The 25,738-nt window shown below is 31.2% G+C and overlaps 2 protein-coding genes across 2 annotated transcripts in view; one reads left to right on the top strand and one right to left on the bottom strand.

The window, feature by feature from the left end:
* Positions 1-25,738, bottom strand: part of Dhit (regulator of G protein signaling double hit) — a 74,523-nt gene that overhangs the window by 19,853 nt on the left and 28,932 nt on the right. The window lies entirely within an intron of this gene.
* Positions 201-20,206, top strand: chn (zinc finger transcriptional factor charlatan). Its single transcript, XM_018545646.1, has 8 exons — positions 201-298; positions 4,186-4,366; positions 6,762-6,947; positions 9,626-9,936; positions 15,782-16,347; positions 17,275-17,577; positions 18,542-18,646; positions 19,598-20,206. Exons 2-8 carry the CDS (start codon positions 4,279-4,281, stop codon positions 20,118-20,120), a joined length of 2,082 nt encoding a protein of 693 aa, XP_018401148.1. The 5' UTR covers positions 201-298; positions 4,186-4,278; the 3' UTR covers positions 20,121-20,206.

Raw genomic sequence — 25,738 nt, 5'->3', positions numbered from 1 at the left:
GTGGGCTGTTGGGAGTATGGTGGGAGGGAGGGGAGTGAAAACAGGCTCGACTGCTCCCCCTAATACTGGAGGATTGAATGGGCGAGGAGGGTGGTATTGGGTTCCCTCACGCTACCACCCACACACCACTGCTCCCAACCCGCCAGAGCCACCCACTTCTGCCCGCCACCCCACGCCACCCACTTGCCACCCGACAGCCGCCGAGGAAACAACCTGCAACCGAACCAGCATAACGTTTCCTCGAACAACGATTTTCGTTAGTGTCTTTGCACTTGGTCTGCACCAACGACACAAAAAGGTGAGCTATTTAACGTAGTATTTCCGACGTCCTTCTTCATCCAAGATCAGTGTTTATACCCGTGTATCTTGACGCGTTGTATGCCGCAAGCTGTCCATCGTGTTCGCGTCATCATCGTCCAGCGTCAATACGACAGCAGATCTCCATCAGTGTGCCTTCCCCGAGGATGTTCCTCTTGAAACCGTGTTTCGCTTCTTCTAACGGAAGTACCGAGTTGCGCGCCGAAAATGAACGATCGGATGGAAGTGTCAAGTGGGATGATGAGAAAGGAGATGTGAAAAGTAACAACGAATAAAGAATTGAATGTGAGTACGATTGCGAGTGATAACGAGCTGCGGTGCGAACGAGAGCAAGAAGTGAGCCCGCCGCCGTGGCCGACGTATTGTGTATCGCGAATAGGCCGCACGCGAATACCCATCGAGACGCGCGGAGCGCGCGGCTATATGTGCGACGTCTCGACGTCCGTGTGTTCGTCGGTGTTTCGACGGGTAGCGCGCAGTGAGGCAGACGGAGAGAGGTGCCGGGTGTCCATGTGTGTTCTGGAAGCGCGCGTGTGCGCGCGGGGGCGGCCATTCGCGGGTGCTCCGCGATATCGTACGCGATGTTGAGGGCGGCCAACAGGCCGGCGGCATTCGCCGCAGCATTTTCCGCGACGTCTACTGATTGTGCAATGACGATTTTGCGCGTTCTGCCGCGTGTAGAAACGTGCAGAAAGCAGAGACGAAAGAGCGAGGAGACAAGAAGGGATCTTTCAACTCTCTACACAAACGATCGTACATGCGTGTGTGCAACGGCATCACGTATGTGCGCACGATTGTATATGTGCACGCGCGAACACGGAGGAGACCTGCCTGACGTCCTTGGTTAGCCGGCAATAATTTCCGGATGGATTTGAATGGAGCACTGCGCGTGCCTTTTCTCTCTCTCTCTCTCTCTCTCTCTCTCTTACTTCATTTTTTTGATTATTTTCGTTTTCTCGTTCTCTCTTTCTTCATCTATCAATCTGACTCTTTTCCTCTTTCTCGACGACTGTGTCTTTGCCTTTATTCCGACCGACCATGTTCCCGCCGCTGTGTCATCTCTCTTTCTTTTCCCTTCAGGTTTCTTTATTCCTTCTCTCTGCGCCATAAAGTAGAGGTTCTCAACCAGCGCAGAAATGTTAAGTTTCAATAGTACGTTCTAGAACACCCTTTATGTTCCACCATCTGTCGTTTCTAGAGGATGTGGCCCCGATCAGTGGAGGGGCATATTGATTTATTCTTCACAGTAACCCCTTCCAACGTTCTTGCTTCCCCTTCTATGTACGTGTACGCGGTTGATTTTGGTATATGCGCACGCTCACATAGTATAGGTTTACTAGCAGGGTTGCTCGTCATCCCCTCTCAGTTACTTGAGCGGCAATCGCGACGATCAATACACGTTCGCTCCTTCCTCTTTCCGGATGCTGTCGCCACCCCAACAGAGCATAGTGTTAAATACTTGTGTATGCTTGTGTACTCGATCAAAATCAATAGAAGTACGGTAATTATGAAGGTAATGATGGTTGATACCAATTAAAATAAACCAAGAGGTACACAAGTTAATCCGAAATAAAAATTATACAAATATATCTGCAAGAAAAATAGGAAAGATGAAGCTCTGGAAATATAAAAATGTATAATACTTTTCTTAAATAATTCTTATTAAAAAAATCTATTTAAAAAATAATCATCTTATTGAAAGTAAAGATGTAAATAAAAGAGATAATTTTATGATTTTTACTTGAATTGATATAAACACTATAAAAAAATTTTTAAATAGTTAATAAAGAGAAGCATTCATTATTCTTTAAAAAAAATTACAAATTAATTTCGTTTTATTTAAATATTATAATGCATTATAATATTGTAAGTAAGCAGAAAAATTTTTCTTATATCATGTGAAATCATTCAGAATTAAAAAAATTTACAACTAATGAGATAAGTAAATTAATGTAAAGAAAACATTTAACTGCAATTTCACTTTGCAAATACGCATTTGCGAAAAAAGTAACGTTAACAAAAAGTTAGACATTATTATGTTTTTAAACTTTTTTTCCATGTCGCATATTTCTCTATTATCGATCGTAAGAAAGATAAAGTCCGATATAGGCAGATATGGTTCGACTCGCGTGACTCACTTTATATATATCGTCCAACTACTCTAAATCTAATCTTGTATAAAGTCCTACAAAGTCATTAAAATTATGAAATTTTGCATATTATTTTCATTCTCTCTACTATGCTTCTTTTCCACATTTACGCTTTATAAAACACAGCTTCAATAATTTAAAAAATATATATTTAATTTATTCTCTATTTATGCACGAAGAGAATGTGATCAAATATTGGTATAATGAAGTTTTTACCTTATTATTTTTTTATAATTATGATTTTTATTCAACTACTCGCCAAACGCAGCGATTTAAATTTAAATCTATAATTTAAAACATTTTACATGTTAATAATTTATATTAATATACAATTATATTTATTAATTATTAAAATCTATCAAAATATTTAAAATTGTCATAATTTTTATAATTCTTTTATAATTTTACACATTATTGTCCTCTTCTTTATTATACATTTTCTCTGCATTTTCGCTTTATGAAACACGCTTTATAATTGTATTAGATTAGATGTATAAGAGAAAAATCGTTGAGTAATTTCGTTGAGAAATTTATATCATATATTTTCTTCTATATTCTTATCTGAATACATCATATAAAGGAAAATATTTAGTTTTTGTTTTCATCAAGGTTACTTATCAAAATCGATCAACAAACATTTAAATTTGTTTTCAGAAACATACGGTAGTATCTCGACGTTAAGAGATTAGGTTTACTCGTAATTGTGAAAATCTCAAAGAGAAATACGAATGTCTAGAATATATAATCTCGAGAATTAGCCGCGGTAATTTTTTGTAATCTTTTTGTGTGGTCGGTTGCCGATGAAATATAAAAATTTGTCTATACAATATTGAACGAGGGGGTAATCACTTAATGTAATCGTGGGACGGAGTCCCTGAAATCATTATAAAATTTATATGAAATTCCGATGTATAATCCAATAATTACATATGCAAGTACAAGAAATAATTGTGTAACATTAATAGATAAAATCGTTTATTTTACCAAATAACATATATAGTGAGAAAAATTATTTGTCAAATAAAATTGACAACAGTTAATTGTCAATAAAATTGACGATTAACAGATAGTGGTTACTCTCTCGTTATTAAATATAATATAAAAATTAATTTAAAAAAACACAATAAATGAAAATTTATATATTTATTATTTACAATTATGTGCAAAAAGACTGTTAGTTGAAAAATGGTGAAAATCAATCAGTATTTTTAAATATTGGAAAAAAAAGAAAAATGACATAGCATTTTTACAGAAAATATTTCTAGCAACGGTATATATTCAACAAAGTTTGGATCGTTGCCATATATCGCACAAAGAAATTTATTCAATATAATAAAATAACGCTTTACTACGGAGTTAAGAATTTTTTAGATTTAGATTCAATCTAACACTTGTGAGCAATTTGTAAAAGAAAATTGTTGTAATCGAATTATTTTATCATAGAATAACACATTTTACGATTACGTTGAGGATAAAAAAACGGTTCCGATGAAAAAAATATTTCAAAAATGCATCAAGACCTGTAAAATCATGTAAATAAATTAAATTAATAATTCTCTGAAAATCAATTATTCTCTAAAAGATAATTCTTCTCAGAAGATTATGGAACACGAAAATTATCTAAGCCATGAGCTCACCATGTGTTCATACTCATAAATCATGCGAAAAAATTGTTAACAAAGAAAAGAATAGGACAGAGAAATTCTTTTTTGTTCAGGTCTATGGTGACTCAACACGCAGGTTTGTTTTGACGAACAAAGAAAAAGGATCTTATTCTACGAACAGTGAGTGACCATTGTAAATCTCGAAAATGGAAGGAAATGGCACCAGAATAGACTATGAGGATATGTTTAGAGAAATTACAAAGAAATTGTATGGCGATGATCCTGATCATAGAAGTAAGATTTTATATTGAATCTCTTAGATTAAGTTAAAAATATTATTTTATTGATTATTTAAATATTACCAGTTATTGATTATATTTGTCAAGACAAAATTGTGTAATATCGGAAAATCTGCAATAGAAATATTTAAAAAATTTATTTATCTATAATATATTCAATGAATTTTCAATAAATATTTTTTATGCAGTATGCATCATATGAATGCGATTAGAATTTTATGCATACTTTCTTGATTATTTACAATTATTTGATATAAATTCATTATCTACTTATTTAATTGTTCAACATTAACTATGTTCAGTAATAAAAAAAACTTTATTTATAATTGATCACCTAATTAAACGTTCAAAATTATATTTTTTTTACTAGTTATTCTCACATAATAATTAATTACTAATTAATGGTTTAATGAACGTACTATGGGATGGCGAGTCTAAAAAAGTAGTCAAAATTCGATTTCGGAAAATAGCATGAAAAAATATTCTGTAATAAAATGTAGCTCTTTTTACAACTTTTTCCAAAGTTATAAGAATTAAACATTTACCGTTTCTACAGCAACCATTTGAATTTTTTAAATGTAATTTTTGTATTATTAACTTTTTGCAAAGAAAATTATAAGTTGAGTTCATCATATATTCAAAAATAAAATGCTGTTAATTTAATTAATTTAATTTTTTTTAATTTAAGATATAAATTGAAATTGCACATTACAATTTTAGTAACAAATCGATAGACAAATAACATTTTAATATCTTCGATATTATATCAAACTCGAGTATTACATTAGTATCAAAGAAATTAAAGTATTATTTGTCTATCGATTTATTACTAAAGTTGTAATGTGTACAGAGAGTATACTGTAGTTTTTCTTTTTTTTACAGTTATGACAATTCTTTCGAAATCCGATAATAAGCGATTGATTAATTTTGATGAATAATTCTGAAGAAGTATATGTAATAGAATCGTCAAGAAACAATACAATATTCTTTTCTTAAATAACAAAGTTATTGAATTTTAAAGTTTTTAACAGAAATTTTTAGTGTTTTTTAATTGTTTGCAATCCTAAAGAGTGTCTTTTATTAAGCTATTTTCTCCTATTCTCTGATTTCTATCTTACATTATCTAAATTTATATTTCTGAAAATTTATTTTTCGTCACTTTTTTCTTCTATTAATATTTTCTTTAGCGTTTTTCTTATTTATTTTTACAATATTATTATAGGATTGTAAAATAATATAATTGATGAAAATATTTTTTTAGTGTATGTGTGTATGTAAAGATGATTCACGAACGAAACAGGCACGTACGTGTCGCTATGTTTCGGTAGGAAATGCATTCCACAGCACTCATAACGATCACAAGTATTATTTGATAAATTATTAAATTTTAAATATGCTATATCGGAATTTGCTATAGAATTTTTAATATTTTCATCCTAAGTTTATAATGAGTTAATAAAAAAACCCGGTAGAAACAAATATAAAATAATATTAAAATACAACTACTTTTTACACTTTCAGCAATGTCAAATACATTTTTAATTTTGACCTTGGATTTGCATTCAGCAATCTCACAAAAATCCATAAAAATAAATAAATATTAAAGTAAGAGTATCTTTTGTATTTCGGTCCGCTATTTTAAGTTTTGTACGTCTAACTTTAGATTCGTGATTATATTGGGCCAAACGGTTACTAATATAACTTTGTGTAACAATTTAATTAATTTTCGAATTATGACTACTTTTTCCGACAGGTAATTATAAAATGTTTTATTTTATAAACGTGTGATGAGTTTCTTTCACCATTAAAGGGATTCTAAAATCTTCCGTTTTACTAATTAAACATAATAATTTTTATAAAATAATATTGCATATCATTGGCTTTAATGAAACACGACACTGTGATAACCTTTTGGTATCTTTGATGTTATCACATATATTACTTTTACAGATTTAAAAATCTTTTCTCAAAATTATACGCATTTTTCTATAATAGTTTGTAGCGCGGAATTTATGTTGAGAATAAAAATGTTTAAAATTGAGATAATTTTTTACCAATTTTAAGTTCAATATGATGCAACCAAAATTTGCTTGATTGACACGTAAATCGTAGACTAAACTAGGGTATCATGATTATATAGAAAAGATGACCATAAATTAGTTAGATGACCATAGTAATTTCTTCAATAATTGCTAAATAGAGCATTTTTGTAGTTATTCTAAAAGTCTACGGCTATCTTCTCTGTATGGTTATTATACCAGAGTTTACTCTGTGTGTGAAAAATGTGAATCCTATTGAATAAGGGGGTAAAATAGCGATTCTGTCAAGTTTACTTTAGAATCTCTTTAAATGCGAAGAGTTAATAATTTATCATAATTTCGTCGATATAGCATCGAACGTACAAAATGAGTTCGAAGCATCAGTTACTTATAAAACCGAAGAAGATACGGGAAACGGTACCGACGGTAGTGATGATGGAAATTGGACATACGAGGACGAGCCACTGAAAGGAACCGACGGAAGTCGAATTGCATCTTACCACGCCGGAAAAGCCATATGGCGATGCGACGAGTGTGGTAACTACACATGATTTTTACTTTGTTAAAAATGTTCTTACAGTAATGTACAGCGAATGAATTTAAAGACACGGGTGTATCTAATGAACGTTGCATAAATCTACCTGAAAAATTTTTTGCGAGGCTAACTTGTTTACAATCTCACGCTTAAAGGTCTAGATCGATAGAGTATACAGAGTATAGTTGAGTAATTTTCTATCCAATAGTGTAAAAAGTTTAGCTGATGCAAGATAAAAATAAGTTGATTAGCAAGGGTAGATAGTGAGAAAGGTCCCCTTTCTAATTACTGATCGTACCGTTTTGAAGGAACAAAACATTTTTCTCTTGCACTTTTTTAGTTTATACTGCTAGAAAAGATAGTTCATTAATTTTTCTCAAATACTGTTATACATTTACTTTAAAAACTAAAAGAAGAGTGAAAAATTTACACATATCAAATAAATAACACTGCCTGACATGCGGATTTTAAATGATGAACGGGATCAAAGTGATTCTTACGGATTTTTTGTTACTGAAAATAAATTCATAAATGAAATTGTTCCATCGGTCATAATTTTGAGATTTATCTTAATTGAACTTAGAGAGAAAGAGAGAAATGCATAAAATGTTATTTTCTGCATCTTTTTTGGTACTTTTGAGATAAAATATCTCAAAAACGTAGATAATGTGATAGAACAATTTTATTTGCAGATATATTTTTAACGACAAAATTTTGTGTCATTTACTTTTATTGACTGCTTTATGCAAAAAACATTTACAATGAGAAAGGAACTTAAATCTATAGATAAATATTATAAATATTATATATTTTGAGAATTTTGAGGACCGATTATACAATTTGAATCATCTGCACGTAATATTTATGAGATTGCTAATTACATGAATCTGAAATACAAATTATCATATATAATTGATAATATATGATATTAAGGATAACCATATTAATTTAAATTAGCACTATTAGATTTTATTGAAAGTGCAATACATTATTCTTCCGCTATTTTATTTATTGTAAAAAAATATGAAACGAGACAAATGACTAAAGTTGTATAAGCGGTTTTTAAAGGATTATATTTATCTATAAATTTAATTTCTCTCTTTCTCTCTCTCTCTTCTCTCTCTCTCTCTCTCTTCTTTTCATTATAGTTCTGTTGTTTTTTGTATAAAGCATCCAATAAGGTCGGTGATTATTATAGATTTTTTTATCGTTAAAAACGAATCTGTAAATAAAATTGATATATCACATTACGTTTTTGATATTTAATTCAAAGACGAAAAATGCAATTTTCAACACTTTAAGTTCAATTTTCTCAAAAACGTGATTTAATAAAACAATTTTATTTAGAGATACGTTTCTGCGTGCTTCCCAAATCACCTAAAATACATAATTTCCAAGCAATTTTATTTAGAGATACAATATAATACCATAGAGATACAATATAATAAGATATGTGAACAATACACGTCCCTTGAAGGTTAAAGAAAACGGACATATTTTAAATCTCATGGTTCGTAATCTTAAAAACGAGTTAAATAATTTCAATAGCATGGTCAGGCAATTTGAAATTTTCTATTAGATATATTCTATTTTCTTATGTTTCGTGATTATTAAAGAACGAAAAGAAAAACTATTCGAATAATGCATTTTTGATGTTTTAAGCGGAATGTTTACGGCTTTTTTCTTTCTTATTATATTCTTTTTTCTTTACAGATAAATCTTTTATCCTTTGTAAATCTATGTACATATATGAATTATATATATATAGATATTATTTTCTTTGCCCATTAATCTAAAATTCATTTCATTTTTTATTTTTATACTGATTGCTTGAACATAAAATCGGTCTCTAAAACAATAGTTCAATGATTATATAAATTTAATATAATTAATTAAATTAAACTATTAATTATATAATTGATACTCACGATGGGTTATTTATGATCAAATAGTCCCACAGCATTTCTTTTCCTTGAAATATTATAAACATTTCTGATCAGATACTAAACTTTGGCATCAACAGAACAAATTTTGCACATTGCCGGCTTTCGTTTTTGCGTATCCTTTGATCAGGATAATTCGGAAGATAGAGTGATCATTTTTTATAGTAAAATATTTTTATTTTTTTCTTTATTTTTAATTAGTTCTCGTATCTATTGTAAATATATTTCGCAAACTATAAAAAGAAAATTTAACCATGGGTTTGCTCATGTTGCTTAAATCTCTCAAACTTTGCATTTAAAACAAGATAAATATAAAACAATAATGATATATCAAATTTCCGAAATAAATAAAATATAATCTAGTCATGAAGCGATGGCTACTGGGAATCGGTGCTGTACGAAGTGCGCAATAAATTTCTACGTCATTAAATTATATTTACATATCTAATATTTAATCAAGAATACAGTTAGATATATAAATATAACTTAATAATATACAACCAAAATTCATCGCGCACTTTGTACAGTAGATTATATTTTGAGATAAATATATATTCGGGTGATGAGAAAAAAATGTGTCAGTAATATATGGATATTGTAGAAAGTTATCATATAAACATTCTTTTAATAAATTATAAAATTTTATAATACAATAGCAATAATAAAATGCATTATTTAAATTATTAAAAACTAAATTGACTTTATTCGCATGAACACAGACTATCTGATTTTCACAGGAGACATTTTAACGAGTGGTCCGCGGGAAATTGCCGAACATTTCATGGAGCATCATGCATCGAGAATCTTAACTGATAGCAGGAATAGGCATCATTCACCACGCAAAGATTATTTGCAAACGGATTTTAAAATCGAAGATGTAGTCATGTATCTAGAAAGACTTCGTGAACGCGCTGAACGAGCGGCTCCTCCTACCCGAAGAACCCAAGAAACGCAAACTGTACCTGCGTCATTACTGACAACTACATCGAGTTTTCATTTGCAAGAACTGCCATCTGCTCCGCTACATAATCTTATTTTTTACCAAATGGCATTAATAATGGATCACGACACAGCGATAACCCGTAAACCCTTTGGCATTTCTGAGGAAAGTCTCCATGAAAGTCTCAAAAATAATATAACATATGTGTGTATATCGTATACAAATTACAAAATGTTAAAAAACTATTCAGCATTTATATGATAGATAGTATACATACACATCATGAGTAAAAAAAATCTTAGTAAACATAAGTCGAAAGCTCAACCAAAGAGATAAACAATTTTGACATTTTGTATATTAATATAAGTAATATCCTAAAAAAATCATATCATAAAAATGAAAAGGTCAAGCCATGTTAAAAAAAAAATCTTCAATACTTTTTAGAGTATATAGATATATCAAAAATATAATACATAAAAAAATATAATACATAAAAAATGATTTGAAAATATTATATAACGAAAGAGAGTGAAATACGTCGAAAAAGAAGGGTGGGGGGAGGGGGGAGGAGAAGGGATGGAGGAGGGGGTGGAGTGGGTCGAAGTTGATGGAGAGTGTGAGAGAAAGATGAGACAGGAGAGAGATGCACATGCATGACTGCGGACAGAGGAGGAGGAGAAGGAGAAGGAGGAGACGTTACTTTATTTCTCATGAAAATCATCACTTTTCGACCACTTGTATGTGCAAAACGGCTTAACCGATTTTAAATGTTTAGCTTAAATTACTCGTGGCGATGCCGTCTTTCGAGATATATATAACGTGCGATTCAAAATTTTTTATATTTTAGTAATTATGAACCCCCCAAAAATGGACTTTGGTGGCTCGGGATAAGAGATTTGTAGTGTCTTTTATTAATCTTTTAATTTAAATTAAGTAGTAGTTTTTTGAACATGGCAGGAGAGACACTACCGTGTCTCCTGATCATAACTGACTTATTGACTTCTATATGTCTCATATAACATGAAAATTTATCCTAGTATTTACAAACCGCATTCTAAATGTTCTTGTTCAATTTTTCCATACACATTTTAAATGCGTATATGTGTATAGAATAAAATGTTTCACTGGAAATCAGTAAATTGACATCAATCAAAGATTACGATTGGATAGGCATTATATGAGAGTCCTCATTGAATTTATAATTTTTGCAAATAGATTATTAATATTATTTATTACAATTTCTCTCTTTTTACATTTTATGACACATGGAAGACAATAAAGTTAGTTACGATATATACGATAATTTATATAAAAATTCTGAAAATTCTGAAAAATTATATGAAAAATTCTGAGAAATATTTTCACAAAAGAATAAATATAATTTTGCTCAAAATGTTCAGAATTTTTATATAAATTACAGAATTTCTGTATATAATCATGAATTTTTTACAAAACTTCTTATATTTTTTATCATAAATCTTAAACTAATTCATAATTGAAATATAAGAAAAATTTCGAAATATATATTGATTTTTTTAATATTCTGAAGAATATTAGAATAAAAATTCAAAATAATTTTCAACATGGGAATTAATTAATAATTTTGATGTTTCATATTTAATTAACAACTATTTAATTAACAACTTAATTATATAAACGTGTATTAATACTCACTGGTTTTCTAACTTATTGCTTCAATTAATTTCCTCTGCGTTGATTTTTTATAAATTACAAATAATTTATATGGATGAATATATAAATGTAACATGTACGATGATGAACAATATAGGTTAGATTCAACTTTTAATGATATCATTTTTCTTAACACTTTCTTAACTGTTGATACATTTGCATTAAGTCATGATATTCTGGCGACAAACGTATTTAGTATTTCTTGTGGTAGGGATGTCCAGGAATCTTTTCAGGAGCTGACAATGGACACACCCGGCAGACACACACATTTTAATGCTATTCAGAGTAGTGTATTCAAACTTTTAGCCTGGAGTGTATATTTTAATTTTGAAAATCTTGTTTCGCATCTTACTTGAGTACAAGATAACGTTAACACATGTGTGCATGTACACGCGGGCCGCGTGTCGTGCATCTTGCGATTGTCAACTGATAACTCTCGCTCACGTAATGACTAAAGCAATATAAAGTCGAGCAGCGTTTTATTCAAATTCACAAAAATACATAAATTTTTAATTGTATATGTAAATTTATTTTATGATCTTTTTATGATTTTTCAATGATTTTTATATACTTGTCTGTCTCATAGAAGTTATTATATGTTACATTTTATATAACCTTGTTATCTTGTAATTTGTATATTCAATAATCCTAAAATTTTTTTATAACATAGGCTCAATCACAGTTGGTTTCTGATATCTCGATTATGTTTATCGCGAAACGTGGGCGCGGGCAGCCAACTTTTCTTTACAAGTTTTTCCGCAACAAATTATGTTGCGTTCACTATTGAGCGAAACTTAAATTCGAACATAATTTTAAACTTTAATCAACGCAAAGACAAAAAATGTAACGTAACATAAAATAATGCTACATTATATTAATTTTTTATCAGTACGTTGAATACAGTTTAAGATGAAGCATGAATTATGAAGCTTCGGTCAGTACTTAACGCAATATAACGCGGAAAAGCTTGTGCGGTAGCCCTTAGATTCATTGGTCCATATGGCCCTACCTGAACCGACCCACCGAGTTTTTCTCGGTAGCTCGCCGTTTCAATCCGGGCCTGTCCTCGTATATATATAATATTAGTATATGTATAATATTAATATAATATATTATATAGGAGAGAATGTCCTAAATCGGACCATGTTCCAAATCGAACCTTTTTAATTTAAATAAATACGGTTAAGCAGATTTGCGTGCTATTTATAATATAAAATCCTTATAAGACATATGACAGCAGTTTGGCAGTACTCTGTCATAACGTTTATAGAATAGACGCAAATATGTATTTTCATCATGCGAAAATTTTTTTAAAAAAGAAAATGTAAATTATTATTTAAGAAATGTTAAAAATTTGAACGGTAATTGATTTAAGATAAATTAAAGAGTGTAGATTTGAAAAATATCAAGAGTTTTGTGATTACTTTTGCGGTTTATTGTAAAATTTGTTCCAATCGTTCGAAAGAACCCGTGTCCAAATTGGACTTCTCTTTGGGCGTTCAAATCGTACCTATACAGTACAGTAGATAACTTACAGGTCTCGGCCGATAAGTGTATTTGTGTTAGTAGAGTCCGGACTTTCAGAGCTTCGCACGAAGAACCGCTGTATGCGAATGTGTGTGGGTTTGATCGCTTTTCTCTGGTGCCAACCGTATACATATACATGTACATGCACCAATTTGCACGTACACGGCAGGGATTCTCCACAGGATTGTGTACAAATATTCGAATCCTTATAATTATCACACCGAGCCCTAGTTTTCTTAAGATTTTCGATTTTATTTATTACGAAATACTACGTCGTATTGTGTGTGAGTTCCGAATTGACTTACAGATAAGGTTAAATGCTATAAATAAACATATTTATGTGTCACATTAAAGTATGTAAATATACCTTATGTTATGAAAAATGTGTCGCAGAAGAAAATCTTTTCACGATTCATGACTCTTTTTGGCTTTTTAATGAAAAATGGACCGCGATTATAAACGAAACACAGACAAAATAGACACACAAGTGTTGTAGCTTGCTGTTCTAGATATAAAAAATGGAAAACCATTGAGAGAAACAGCGCGTAAGTTCAACATTCCGCGCACAACATTGCACATAAACGTACAAATGATAACATAACCGGCTCAGGAACATCATCAACACCACCATTGACGATGAGTGATATATAAATTCGAGGGATAGGCCATCCAACAGTGAAAATTTTGAATAATTTTTTGTTTTGTTTTTACTATTTTCATATTTTCCTTATTTTCAATATTTTTCTTTTTTCAGTTGTTCAATGAAGAACTGAAAAAAGAAAAATGTTTGGAAGAATATATTTGTTGCATTGTTGGGACATATTTTTTGGTATGACTTCTATAGAGATTCGTTCGCTGGCATATAAATTTGCATGCAAATTGCATGTCGAAATACCAGAAAATTGAAAAGAGGATCAACTTGCGGGGCATGTGTGGTTTCTTGGTTTTATGAGACGGCATCCAACCCTTTCATTGAAAATGGCAGAAGCTACAAGCCTAGATCGAGTGAGTGCATTCAACTGCCACAATGTAAACACATTTTTCACTTTTTTTACGAAAAGTATCAAGTGAAATACCGTTTGAAGCACATTCAGTATGGAATGTTGATGAAACCGATATTACTCTGTCACACTCTACAGCGTGTTATTAGTCCTCGTGGCATCAAACAAATAGGTCATGTAATTTCCGCTGAAAGAGGACAATTAATCACAATGATACTTGCTGTCTCAGCAAAAGGTATCAAAATACTTCCATTCTATGTATTTCTCCGATTCCGAAACATTTTTTAAATGGTGGCCCCACAGGGTGCGCTGGCGCGGCAAATCCAAACAGCTGGACGAATGTTGATATTTTTCTTGATTTTCTGAAACATTTTCAGAAATTTACGCGTGTTTCCATCGAAAACCCACTTTTGTTATTGCTTGAAAATTACGAGTCGCAGAAGTCGTTCAACAGCGTTGAAGTTTTGCAAGACCAATGGAATTCATGTTCTTTCCTTTCTTCCACATTGTTCACATCAACTACAACCGCTTGATGTCAACGTCTTTGGTCCTTTTAAAAAAGTATTTAATGATCAATGTGATAATTGAATTAACCCTGGCAGATCACTAACAATTTATGACATACCGCAAATTACAGCTCGAGCGCTTGAAGGGTTTAGTACCACCGAGAAAAACATAAAATCGGGCTTTCAAGCAACAGGTATTTGGCTATTAGATCCTGAGATTTTTCAAGAAATTGATTTTCTGCCTAGTTCAGTAACTGATCGGCCAATCGAACATAAGAAAGAACATAGAATAAAATTTGAACGAAACACTGCAATCCATTTGTCCGATTTCAAAAGCACCTCCATGTAAAAATACCGGTCGGGGCTGAAAATCAGGAAAAACAACTATTTTAATTGATGATGCTGTGATTGAAACTATTGCTTTAGAGGAAACAACAAAACAAATGCATCAAAGAAAAACAACGCAAACGAGAACAAAAAACACTAAAAAGACGACTAAGTCAACCAATTCATCGAAGAAAGAAAGGTTCGCTACAACTTGGTTGTAGTACTGGTGATCAACCGATCAGATCTGGTCTAAGGAACATTAAATCAATAAAATATCATGTGTCATCAGACTCAGATTGATGAAATTTTTTATTGATTTTAATTTTAATAATAAAATTCTATATAAACTATAAGTTTATATTATATCTTTTCTGAATAAAATTTTTATCTTTGAGTCTTAAATTGCTCGTTTTTACTCAATATTAACATAAAAATTGATTAAAATATTTTAAAATTCTCTCTAAAAGTCCATAAAAATAGGAGAGATCCGATTTGAAACAGGGAATGGTCCGATTTGGAACTGTGTTCCAAATCGGACCGGAAAATGCATTTTTACATTTTCCATTATAGTTTGACACAGGTAAGAAATACGTCAAAATGGTCTACAGCAAAAATGAAGGAACTTAAATAATCTTTCGAATGGCACCATTGGTTTTATGATCGGACTTTATTTTACGCCTTATAGAGAACAAAAACTGCAAGTAGGTCCGATTTAGACCACTCTCCTCTATATAATATCTATATTATCTTAGAATCATATTTCAATATGAAATTACTGCGGCGCAAATGCTTCTACTAATTTTATCTATTCTTTCATAATATAACTGATAATGTAAAAAAATTTTATTTATTAATGATTCTATTTTAGAATCCATTTTTAAAAAGCATAAATCTTTGCAGAATACAACCACAATGTCTACTACTGTTGCGGCTTCCACGAGTGGTAAACGTTACAACTGTCCATGCTGTCCTTATGGTACGGACAGACGAGATCTTTATACACGACATGAGAATATCCATCGCGAACAAAAACCATTTCATTGCTACATATGCTACAAACCATTTAATCGTGCAGATCACGTAAAGAAGCATTTCATGAGAATGCACCGCGATCACGTATATGATGTATCGAAGATACGGAAACCAGTGGACACAAATGCTCCCAAGTCGTTACAACAGGATTCGCCGGCAACTGTCAACGTGAGCAGCCAGCAACAATCGCAACAACAACATATGAGCAATCAGTTCGGTTTCACTAGCAATAAGGGCTATCAATTACAGCCGAACTCTGTCGTATCGAATCCTAATACAGGCACTAGCGGTATTCACCAAGCGATAATCATGCCTTCTCCGTCGGGTATTGTGCAATCAGATAATAATTGCAATACAGGAAGGAGAATGCAAAACGGTGGATGCAATAGTAAGAGTCATCTTAAAGGTGGCTCCAAAAATACACAAGAAAAAAGGTACGTTTTTAAAAATTGTTTCTGGAGTTTCTTCACGCGTTGACGGTTATTTTCATTGACTTATTTTTTAATATATTTAACACAAAGTGCAAACAAACGAAACATGACATTTTTTAATAAAAATTAATCCTTACTCGTAGTATCGCAAGTTGAATTTAATAAAATTATTGTTCACCGAAAAGTTCGTTTCAAATTTTATTAGTTCAAAATTATATATATATATATAATATAATATGTACAAATGTACTAAAAATGTACCTACATGTTAAAATATGTTTAAAAATGAACGAATCTAAATTTTAAAAAACGTTTTAAAGTTTGAAATCTAATGTCTACGATTTTTGTGTTTGAGTTAAGTAAAATGGAGTATTCTGACTTTGATTGTTCAACTTCGTTAAAAATCATTGTATCATTAAAAAATTAGGTTCTTAAATTTAAAACGTTGCTCTGTAATATAAATGTCAACTTAAAAAAAAATATACATATATACATTTGAATTAAAAATATGATATTACTTTCCTTCTAATTATTGCGTAATGGTTAAGTTTGCGCAAGGAAAGTAATGTTATATTTTTAGCTCAAATTTATATATATTCTATTTTTTAATGAAATTGACAATTATACCATACGATAGAGCAAAGTTTTAGCTTTAAAAAACTGTATCTTTAACTGCGATACGATGATTTTTAACGAAGCTACGAGCAAAGTCGGAATGTTCCTTTTTAACCCAGTAGTGACCTGAGTAATTCAGTAACAAAAAATCGTACACGAACATTTTTTTAAAAACGAATTTTTATGGAAAACTTTAAGCTTTCATGTCAGATAGTCAAAAATTTCGCAATGAATATATTTTGTACATAATTTTGAGCTAATGAAATTTGAAACGAATTTTTCGAACAATCCATGTATTGGAACTTTTCTGTCAAGATACAGCTGCATGTACTGCTCATGGTCCGGAGTTGATAATTGGTGTCTAAAACGACATATGAATACTCATACAAAACCTTTTGCTTGCACCTTGTGCGAGTACAAAGCGGCGCGCTCCGAGCGGCTTTCAACACATGTTCTAAAGGTGCACAATAGAAGACAATGTTCGAGGTGCCCGTTTCTTGCCGAAGATGCGAATCAATTGCAAATGCATCAAGTTCATGCTCATCGTGCAAGTGTGTCGTCGACATCGACTACTCAGAACGCAGCACCGCCAAATAATCGACATCAGCAACCTTTGCTGTAAGTTTTGCATTTGATGTAGTATTGATAATGTCATTTATGCATTTTAAATTTGGCAAAATAAATCAAGATAATTTTAGGTGAGATAGTAGGTAGTATTCAAAACTCCATTAATTTTCATACAGATTGATAGTAAATCATTTACTGTAGACTCTATAATGCTAAATCAAAATACACACAAAAATTTTGATATATAATAGTTTTAAACAGTTGAGCACATATTAAACAGTTAATATTTAGCAAGATTGATAAAACTGTCGATTAAAGTTTCACAGATTCGATAAAATTGAATACGAAGTTAATATTAATAAAAACGTACGAATTTAAAGCATAACGATGTAGTAACTATTTGATCTCTGACATTACTAAAAATATTGTGTACAAAACGTTTAATTTAACTGTTAATTTAACAACATGCAAGTAAAAATTAGGAATTGTTTATCATATAATGCCTAATTTTTTTGCTCAATAAAAGTTGGGAAGTTTCATCAACAAATTTAATCAGTATTAGTCAATTATATTATTTCAGTTCATTCTCCGTATATTAAAAATTCAGAATTTCGTAATATTAGGTACGTAGAATTACGGTTTTTGGTTTTTTACATTAAAAAAATATCTCTAATTAAAGTCATAATATAAATTTGTTAGCAAGAACAATCTCATGTGATTTAAAACTTATGTATAATTATAATTATTTACTCTTTCTTTCTACCTCTCTCTCTCATATTATATATTATTTCATAAAATTAAAAATTGCAATCTTAATTATGTAAATATTAGAGACTTTCATTCTTTTTATTCCTTTGCGCTTAATTGAAGGTTGTAAATTGATAATTAAATTCTTCGTATAATTTCGCAGAACAGAAATATTCGCAAATTCCAATTTTTTACAATACTTTAAAACACCTTCATTCTCAACCGAATAATTTACGGGATTATTTATTGCTCATTATTGGATTTACAGTCCCGCGGGAGGAGGACGACCGCCACCTGGGCCACCAGTTTTTCCAGCACCGGCTCCAACAATTGCACCTGTTACCACTGTGATACCATCAAGCACTATACTCGGGTAAGTATTGTAACGTTTATTGCCGCTGCACGTGATACTCGGCTTCCATTTTTTTTATTCAATTAATTGCATTTTGTTGCGTTTTCTCCACTTTTTTATTTACCATTAATTGCGCAATGAATGCCGCACATTAAGTGAGCTGTTTCGAATTTTATGTTTGCTCATTTGGCTAATGTTGGCGCGCTCGACGACGGGTCACGATTTGTATGCATTAACTTTTGGATTCTGATCATCAGTCTGTTATACGGATGATTCATGAAACGTCCAATGATGTCACATTTTTTATATTTAATGCGAAATCGATATACATCAATCGTTACCCGTTCATGATGCGGTCCGACGATTCGTCATCTCGCGCGTCATTGTCCACTCCTCCTCCTATATTTTGTTACGTTCTAGCGTCATTTTTTGATATTATTTTTAGTTAAAAAAGCGAGATCTCTTTGTTTCGTATGCTACCACGTGCACGCTTCAATTTGCTTTTTCGATGTCGTAGGCTACGTATTCTGATTTCGTACGCGTTGTTGTTGCTGAATGTGTTCTTGTCTAGTTACACAATTTTGTTTCTCTCACGTCGTGCTACGACGAACACTCGTACGTTGGTAGAAAAATGACGCGAACGTAACTTATGGAACAGTGCCGCGGTGGTTGCAGCCACGAGATGGTAAAGTCCCCTGCAACTGCAACGACTATGGCATACCCTACGGAGGAGGAGAAGCGGTCGCACCGTCACATAGGCGACACCAATGGTGACGACGACGATGACGACGACAATGATGATATCATCCGAAGCAATGGTAACTGCGAGGCACGCAGTCGTGACCTCGTCATATGTCGCGTCTGCGATTTCAAGAGCGATAGAGATGATGATCTTGAGTTATATATTTAAATGATCACAATAACGAGAGTAGAAACGGCGCATCGATACATCTAATAATGATTTTACATTAGTTGGCAGCTACCATCGACGTCAAAAGCCGCTGATGAACTTTTGGAATCATCATCTTCGCAAGAATATGTAAGTATCCTAAACGAAAAGGAAAATCTAGGAATTGAAAATGGGAGCTCTCGATGTACAACATCAAGACGAAAACAGAGTCGGCCCCGACAAGTCATACGACAACTTGATTATCAGATGCGATATTTGATACCTACTTTAGGTTTGCAGAATATAAGACAGTTTAAAGTTACAAAAACTACTAAAAGTGTTCAATCTCAAAAGAGATCGAAAGCACAGAGGATGTTTAAGTGTCATTTGTGCCCGAAATATGCACCCGCACGAGGAAAAATTTATCGGCCGTACCATACCAAAGCGTCATTAACATTACATATGTTGTGGCGACACAAACGAAGATTATGGCCGACCAAGACCCCCCTTGTAACACAAAGACCATGTAATGAAATGTCATCACCGACCGTTTCTTCAGTTACGGTTACATTTTTTACTAACAAAAATTATAGATATAACAGATAACAGCAAATAAAGCTGTTATCTATTATGGCAAAAAGTATGTAAGATAAAATTTTTAACTAATTGTAAGTCTTCAAGTAAATTTCAGACAAAACATTTTTATTTAAAAAATTGATAAATTTTACATCATATTCTACTTGACAAAAAATTTTAATTTGATTATTAAATTTTGATATTTTTAGTAATTATTTTTTGACATTCTCTCATTACAGAAGATATTAATCTTCTAGTAGAAGGATTTGCAATTCAAATTAATTTCTTAATGTAGAAAACTAATGATTTTAATTTTTTGCAAGATAAGTTTTTGTATGTATACTTGCACAAAATATGTGTCTATATCTGTAACATAATAGTTTGCGTTAATGAAGTTTGAGGATAAATTCTATGTTTTTGAGATAACATAATCTGTTTTCTAGAGTTGAGAGAACGAGAGAATAGAGAAAAAATGTATGAATTCTGTCTCATTTGTAGAACATTATCAAGAGTGATGAAATCACTGTGAATGATAAATGCGTTCCAAAAAAATTATTCTGAAAGATATCGTATTTCTTTTATTGTGTATAAATTTCATCATTTTCTTAATAAAATATTGTTGTTATGTACGAGACAAATATCGTACACATAATGAAAGTATGTATTTTTAATGTAACGTATATAAGAATATATGTAAATATGTTTTTCCACAATAATCTTAACTGCTTCAACATTAAATAAGATGTTCAGATTGATTATAAATGTTATATAAATGATTTTTTCGGAATATCGGATGTAAAATATAAGATTTCATGTAAAATTAAAAGGACGAAAGAAGTGGAAACTCTCTTTTGATCACTGATATACTAACCTTAAATCTAGATTATTGAGTTGAATTTTGAGCTGAGTTTTAAGCCAAACTTCGTGAACATTTCATGATCCATATTATTTCAATTTTGTATTTTATGTAAATAGTTAAATATACATGCAAAGATTTGATTTTCTTGAAGCTCATCTCTAATATTTATCTTCACCTTGGAGGATGATAGGTAGCTAAAAAGGCGTTAATATAATGGCAAAACAATACAATGAACGAAAATGTTTTAAAGCAACATTAAATTTTAGAAATGTGCGACTCAAGATTTTTCGAAACGAATCTATAATAATTCAAATATTTTTTTCGAATACGAATCGAGTCATAACTTTTAACTTTTTAACGGCATAATTATATTGTCAGTTGAATTCTAATATATATGTAGATAAAATTATTTTTATATCTAAAAACATTAATTATAATACAATTATTTTAAAATATATGTGTATATATATATATATATTCAAATATTAAATATAAAACTAGGATAGTTACAAGTCTATGGCCAATATGTGTCTAGTGCGCATTATACATGCGACTAACTTGGTCAACACAAAAATCATTGGCTGGAAGAAAAAAATTTAATAGAGAGATTAAAGATTTTTTTAAGTTAACAATAATTATTACTAAATACCGATGAGAATAAACCAATCATTAAGTAATAATTATTACATTTTAAAATTTGATTAATCGCATGACATAATAGGGATGTGCGGAGAAGCACAGACTATCAATATTTTGTATCAATATCGAAATACGTAGTATTGATACAGCAATATATTGATTCAAAATGATTCGATAATAGAGAATATCGTTATTTTGCATGTTTTATTATACAGGGTGTTTAAGAAGTAATGAAAAGTTTTGTCACATAGAGGTAGAATGGACTAAACTGAGAAGAAACGTCCTCTATACCATTTTACAATCTTCGCAATAATTAACGAAATATATGAAACAAATGTTGTTACATGTAATGACGTAACAGCTCTGTAACGCCATATTGGACTAAAAAATGGTAAAAAACTTAATTTTGAAATTTTTTATCGTTCTCAGCATAGATTCTACCTCACAGACAGGTATTAATGCGTATACTTTAATCCTGTAAAAAGATTTTCGAATCTGTGAATGACAAAAAAAATATTTACGATACAAAAATTAAATGATTTAGTCGGTAATACAGACGATTTTAGGATCCCTTTAAGCCCACAGCACACACAAAAGGTGTCGTTTTAACGTTTACAACGCTGTAAGCATTGACGACTTAATTCGAAATTTTTGAATAGTTCGTGCTCGAATCATAGTGATTTGAATACGAATAGTTCGCACATCTCTATATTAAATCTGAAATTTCATAGGATTGTACATGTAAGAAATTTTATCGAATGAGACAAACCATTCAATGTCTAACGATGTACAAGTAGAATCAATCGAGGTAGATACAACATAGTGTACATAAAAATATGAAATTGGTCGTTTGACTGCTTAATGTGTCATTGCGTATATATACGTCGATGTCTGAATATCCGTCTCCAAGGAAGTTGGTCCAGGTGTTGTCCAGGTGTCCGCCGTCGACAAAGTTGGTGTCTACATGTTCACCGTCAGGGAATAGTGTCATCTGAGTGCTGACGAGAAATATCCACGTGTTTTCCTCCAAGGAGAATCAACTGTCGATGAGAGGAGTATCGCTCTTGGGAGAAGTTTGGAAGAAGTTGAGAATATAACTCGCCAATTTATCCGAGAAAGTAATTATCCAAATGTTTTTTCACCAGAGAAATTAGAGCAAAATAGAGCATTAAATTTTTTAAATTTATCTTTTGAAAAAGCGAGTTCAGGTTGTCAACGAGGAGGATATCAGGATGTTGCTCTTAGAAATTATAAATAATTCGCCAATTCCATGTCTAGAAAGTCTTCGAAAATTTTTTTTACATATCAGGAACTCTAGGCAATCGCAAATTGAAGCTGTTAAGCTGCTCAGAACTATTCCATCTCGAAATTCGATAAAAAATTAGCACCCCAATTAAAAAAAAATTTTTTTTAATGTTTATTAAACGGAACTCTTGTTATTAACTATAGGGAACTTTTCGTCTCGTCAAAAGGAAGTGGGAACTCTAATCAGAACTTCTGAGTACTATAGTTGGGGTGCTAACTTAACACACCCAAGAATAAGCCAATCACAGTCGAGAATTCTTTTGAACTCTTAATTCTGATTGGCTGATTTTTACAGTACGGTCTTATAGTTACTGCTACGGAAGGTGTGTGCGGCAGTCCTAATATATAAATATAGATAAAAGATTACGTTCAACAGAATATTTATTTTGCAATTATTGAAATTTCTCTTTGCAAAGACTGGATTATACTTTTAGATCTAAAAATGTAATTCAATCTGTGCAAAGAAAAATTTCAATAATTGCAAAATAAATATTCAACGCAATCTTTTATCTTATTAGGGCTGCCGCACATACCTGCCGTAACAGTAACCATAAGATCGTACCGTAAAAATCAGCCAATCAGAATTAAGAGTTCAAAAGAATTCTCGACTGTGATTGGCTTATTCTTACGGTACATATATTATTGGTACTGTTACGGACGGGGTGTGCGGCAGCCCTTAGTCCGCAAAAAACAATAGTGTAGTAAGTCTTAAGTCTTAAGAAATTGATCAATTAATCCGGATCTACAATAGAGTTTTAAGCTTTAAGCCATAAAAAATGGACGAATCATAGTCGATTATTCTCCTCGAATTCGACTGTAATTGGTTAATTTCTTACAGCCTAAGGCTTAAAACACGTATTGTAGATCCGGGGTTACAGTCAATTGTTGTTTTCGACTGTGATTGGACAATTTCTTAAGATTTAAGGCTTACTACTACGCTATTGTATTTGTGGACTTATCCACATAACTTTTTTGCACGAGAAGTTAGATATGGCTTGTGACTCCGTTTAGGCGAGAAACACACACTTTTGCATAACGCATAAAGCATGTGCATAAGGAATTTCATTGGCCCATTTTCTTATGCATGAGTCAATGAACCAATCAAATTCTTTATGTATATGGTTTGTGCGTTATGCAAAAGTGTGTGTTTCTCGCCGTTTCACTCGCGGCGGTGTTGTGTACTGCTAGCGAGTGTTTTGTTCCATCAAGTAAAAATTTTGACATTTGGATATATGTTTTGAATTTCTGCTGTCAGTCTGTCATCAATAAATTCGATAGACCTGCTCACTGTCAATCTGTCGTGTATTTTGATTAACAAATACGTTCGTGCGTGTCAATTACTGCAACTCTTGCAAAACTGCTTGCTGTTAATCGCCACTCTTTGTTATATAAATATATTGCCGCGACTGAGGTAATTGCACATTTGGTGAAAGTATAGTCAATAATAAAAAAGTATGTTTCCCACTTTTAGCAAACATAATTTTGAAATTGTAAATTATGGGAAACATCTTTACGTAATTACTGAAATATATACCTATTATTAAAAGATAATTAATAAAAAAGAGGACTCTGTAATTGCTTATATTCTTCTGTATTTTTATAAAGTTTTTACACGTTTTTCTAGTAAAATTAATTCTTAATATCATTTTCAAAGTTTAGTTTATAAAGTATAATAAAAAAATACAATTATAATCATATTTTTCATTAATGCAGTGATAAAAAAATTATTAAAATAAATTATGTCCTAAACGATGTACGACATGACTTACATTTAATAATTTTTTTAGTAATTTATAAATTAATAGTAGTAAAAAGAATCATATATCGAATGTCGGTATAATATATGAATCGAGAGTACAAGCTTTACGTGCGAACCAAAAGCTGTCGCCACGGTTCTTATATTTCTGCATTTCTACGTACAATTTATTGCATAACGCAAGGACATTTTATTGGAACGTAATAATAGGTTCAATTATCACGATAATTTAAAGAATTTTTAGTTCTTATTTTTTATTTTATCTGAAATAATCCATATTTTATAGTGTTTTTATAAAATAAATTTATCTTACTAAAACTATAAAATATAATATTAATCATTTTAGATAAAACAAAAATATATAAAAGCTAAAAGTTATTTAAAAATTGTACTATTTATAATTTTTTATATAATATACAATGAGCAAGTATGATGACTGATTTCTCAATGATAACCATTGATACTTAAAGATATTTATATACTGCGACGCGGCAACGAAACTGTGTGTGCAACGTCACAATATAAAATATATATAATATAATAGAATATAATGTAATATAATATAAAATATTATATAATATATATACGCACATATAATGATATTAGACGTTAATAATTATTGAAATCATATTAAGATAATATAATAAATTAAAATTTAATAAAGAAAGTATTTTTAAAAAAGGAAATATATTTCCCTTATGAAAAAATATAATTGGGATCGAATTAATATATATACTATAACTATTGGTCAACTGTAATTTGGCGTATAATAACTATTAACTGACACATAATAAAAAAAATTTTTCCCCTGAATTCAGGAATTAACTTCATGATCATTCAAGTGATCACTCATCCTAAACTGTACCTAGCATTAAAGTAGCGTTTACAAAGATTTTAAGACATAAGTCCTAAAGCTGATTTTTTATGCTTCGGGTCTTAAGGAGATCCTAAACTCTGTATTACCTAAATAGTGTTTCTCACATGTACGATCCTATGAGATTTCAGATTTAATAGAGATGTGCGAACTATTCATATTCGAATCGCTTCGAACACGAACTGTTCGAAAATTTCGAATTAAGTCGTTAATGC

The sequence above is a fragment of the Cyphomyrmex costatus genome, unplaced genomic scaffold, assembly GCF_001594065.2.
Source record: "Cyphomyrmex costatus isolate MS0001 unplaced genomic scaffold, Ccosl1.0 scaffold5, whole genome shotgun sequence".
Taxonomy (NCBI): domain Eukaryota; kingdom Metazoa; phylum Arthropoda; class Insecta; order Hymenoptera; family Formicidae; genus Cyphomyrmex; species Cyphomyrmex costatus.
This window is presented reverse-complemented; position numbering and strand designations above follow the sequence as displayed.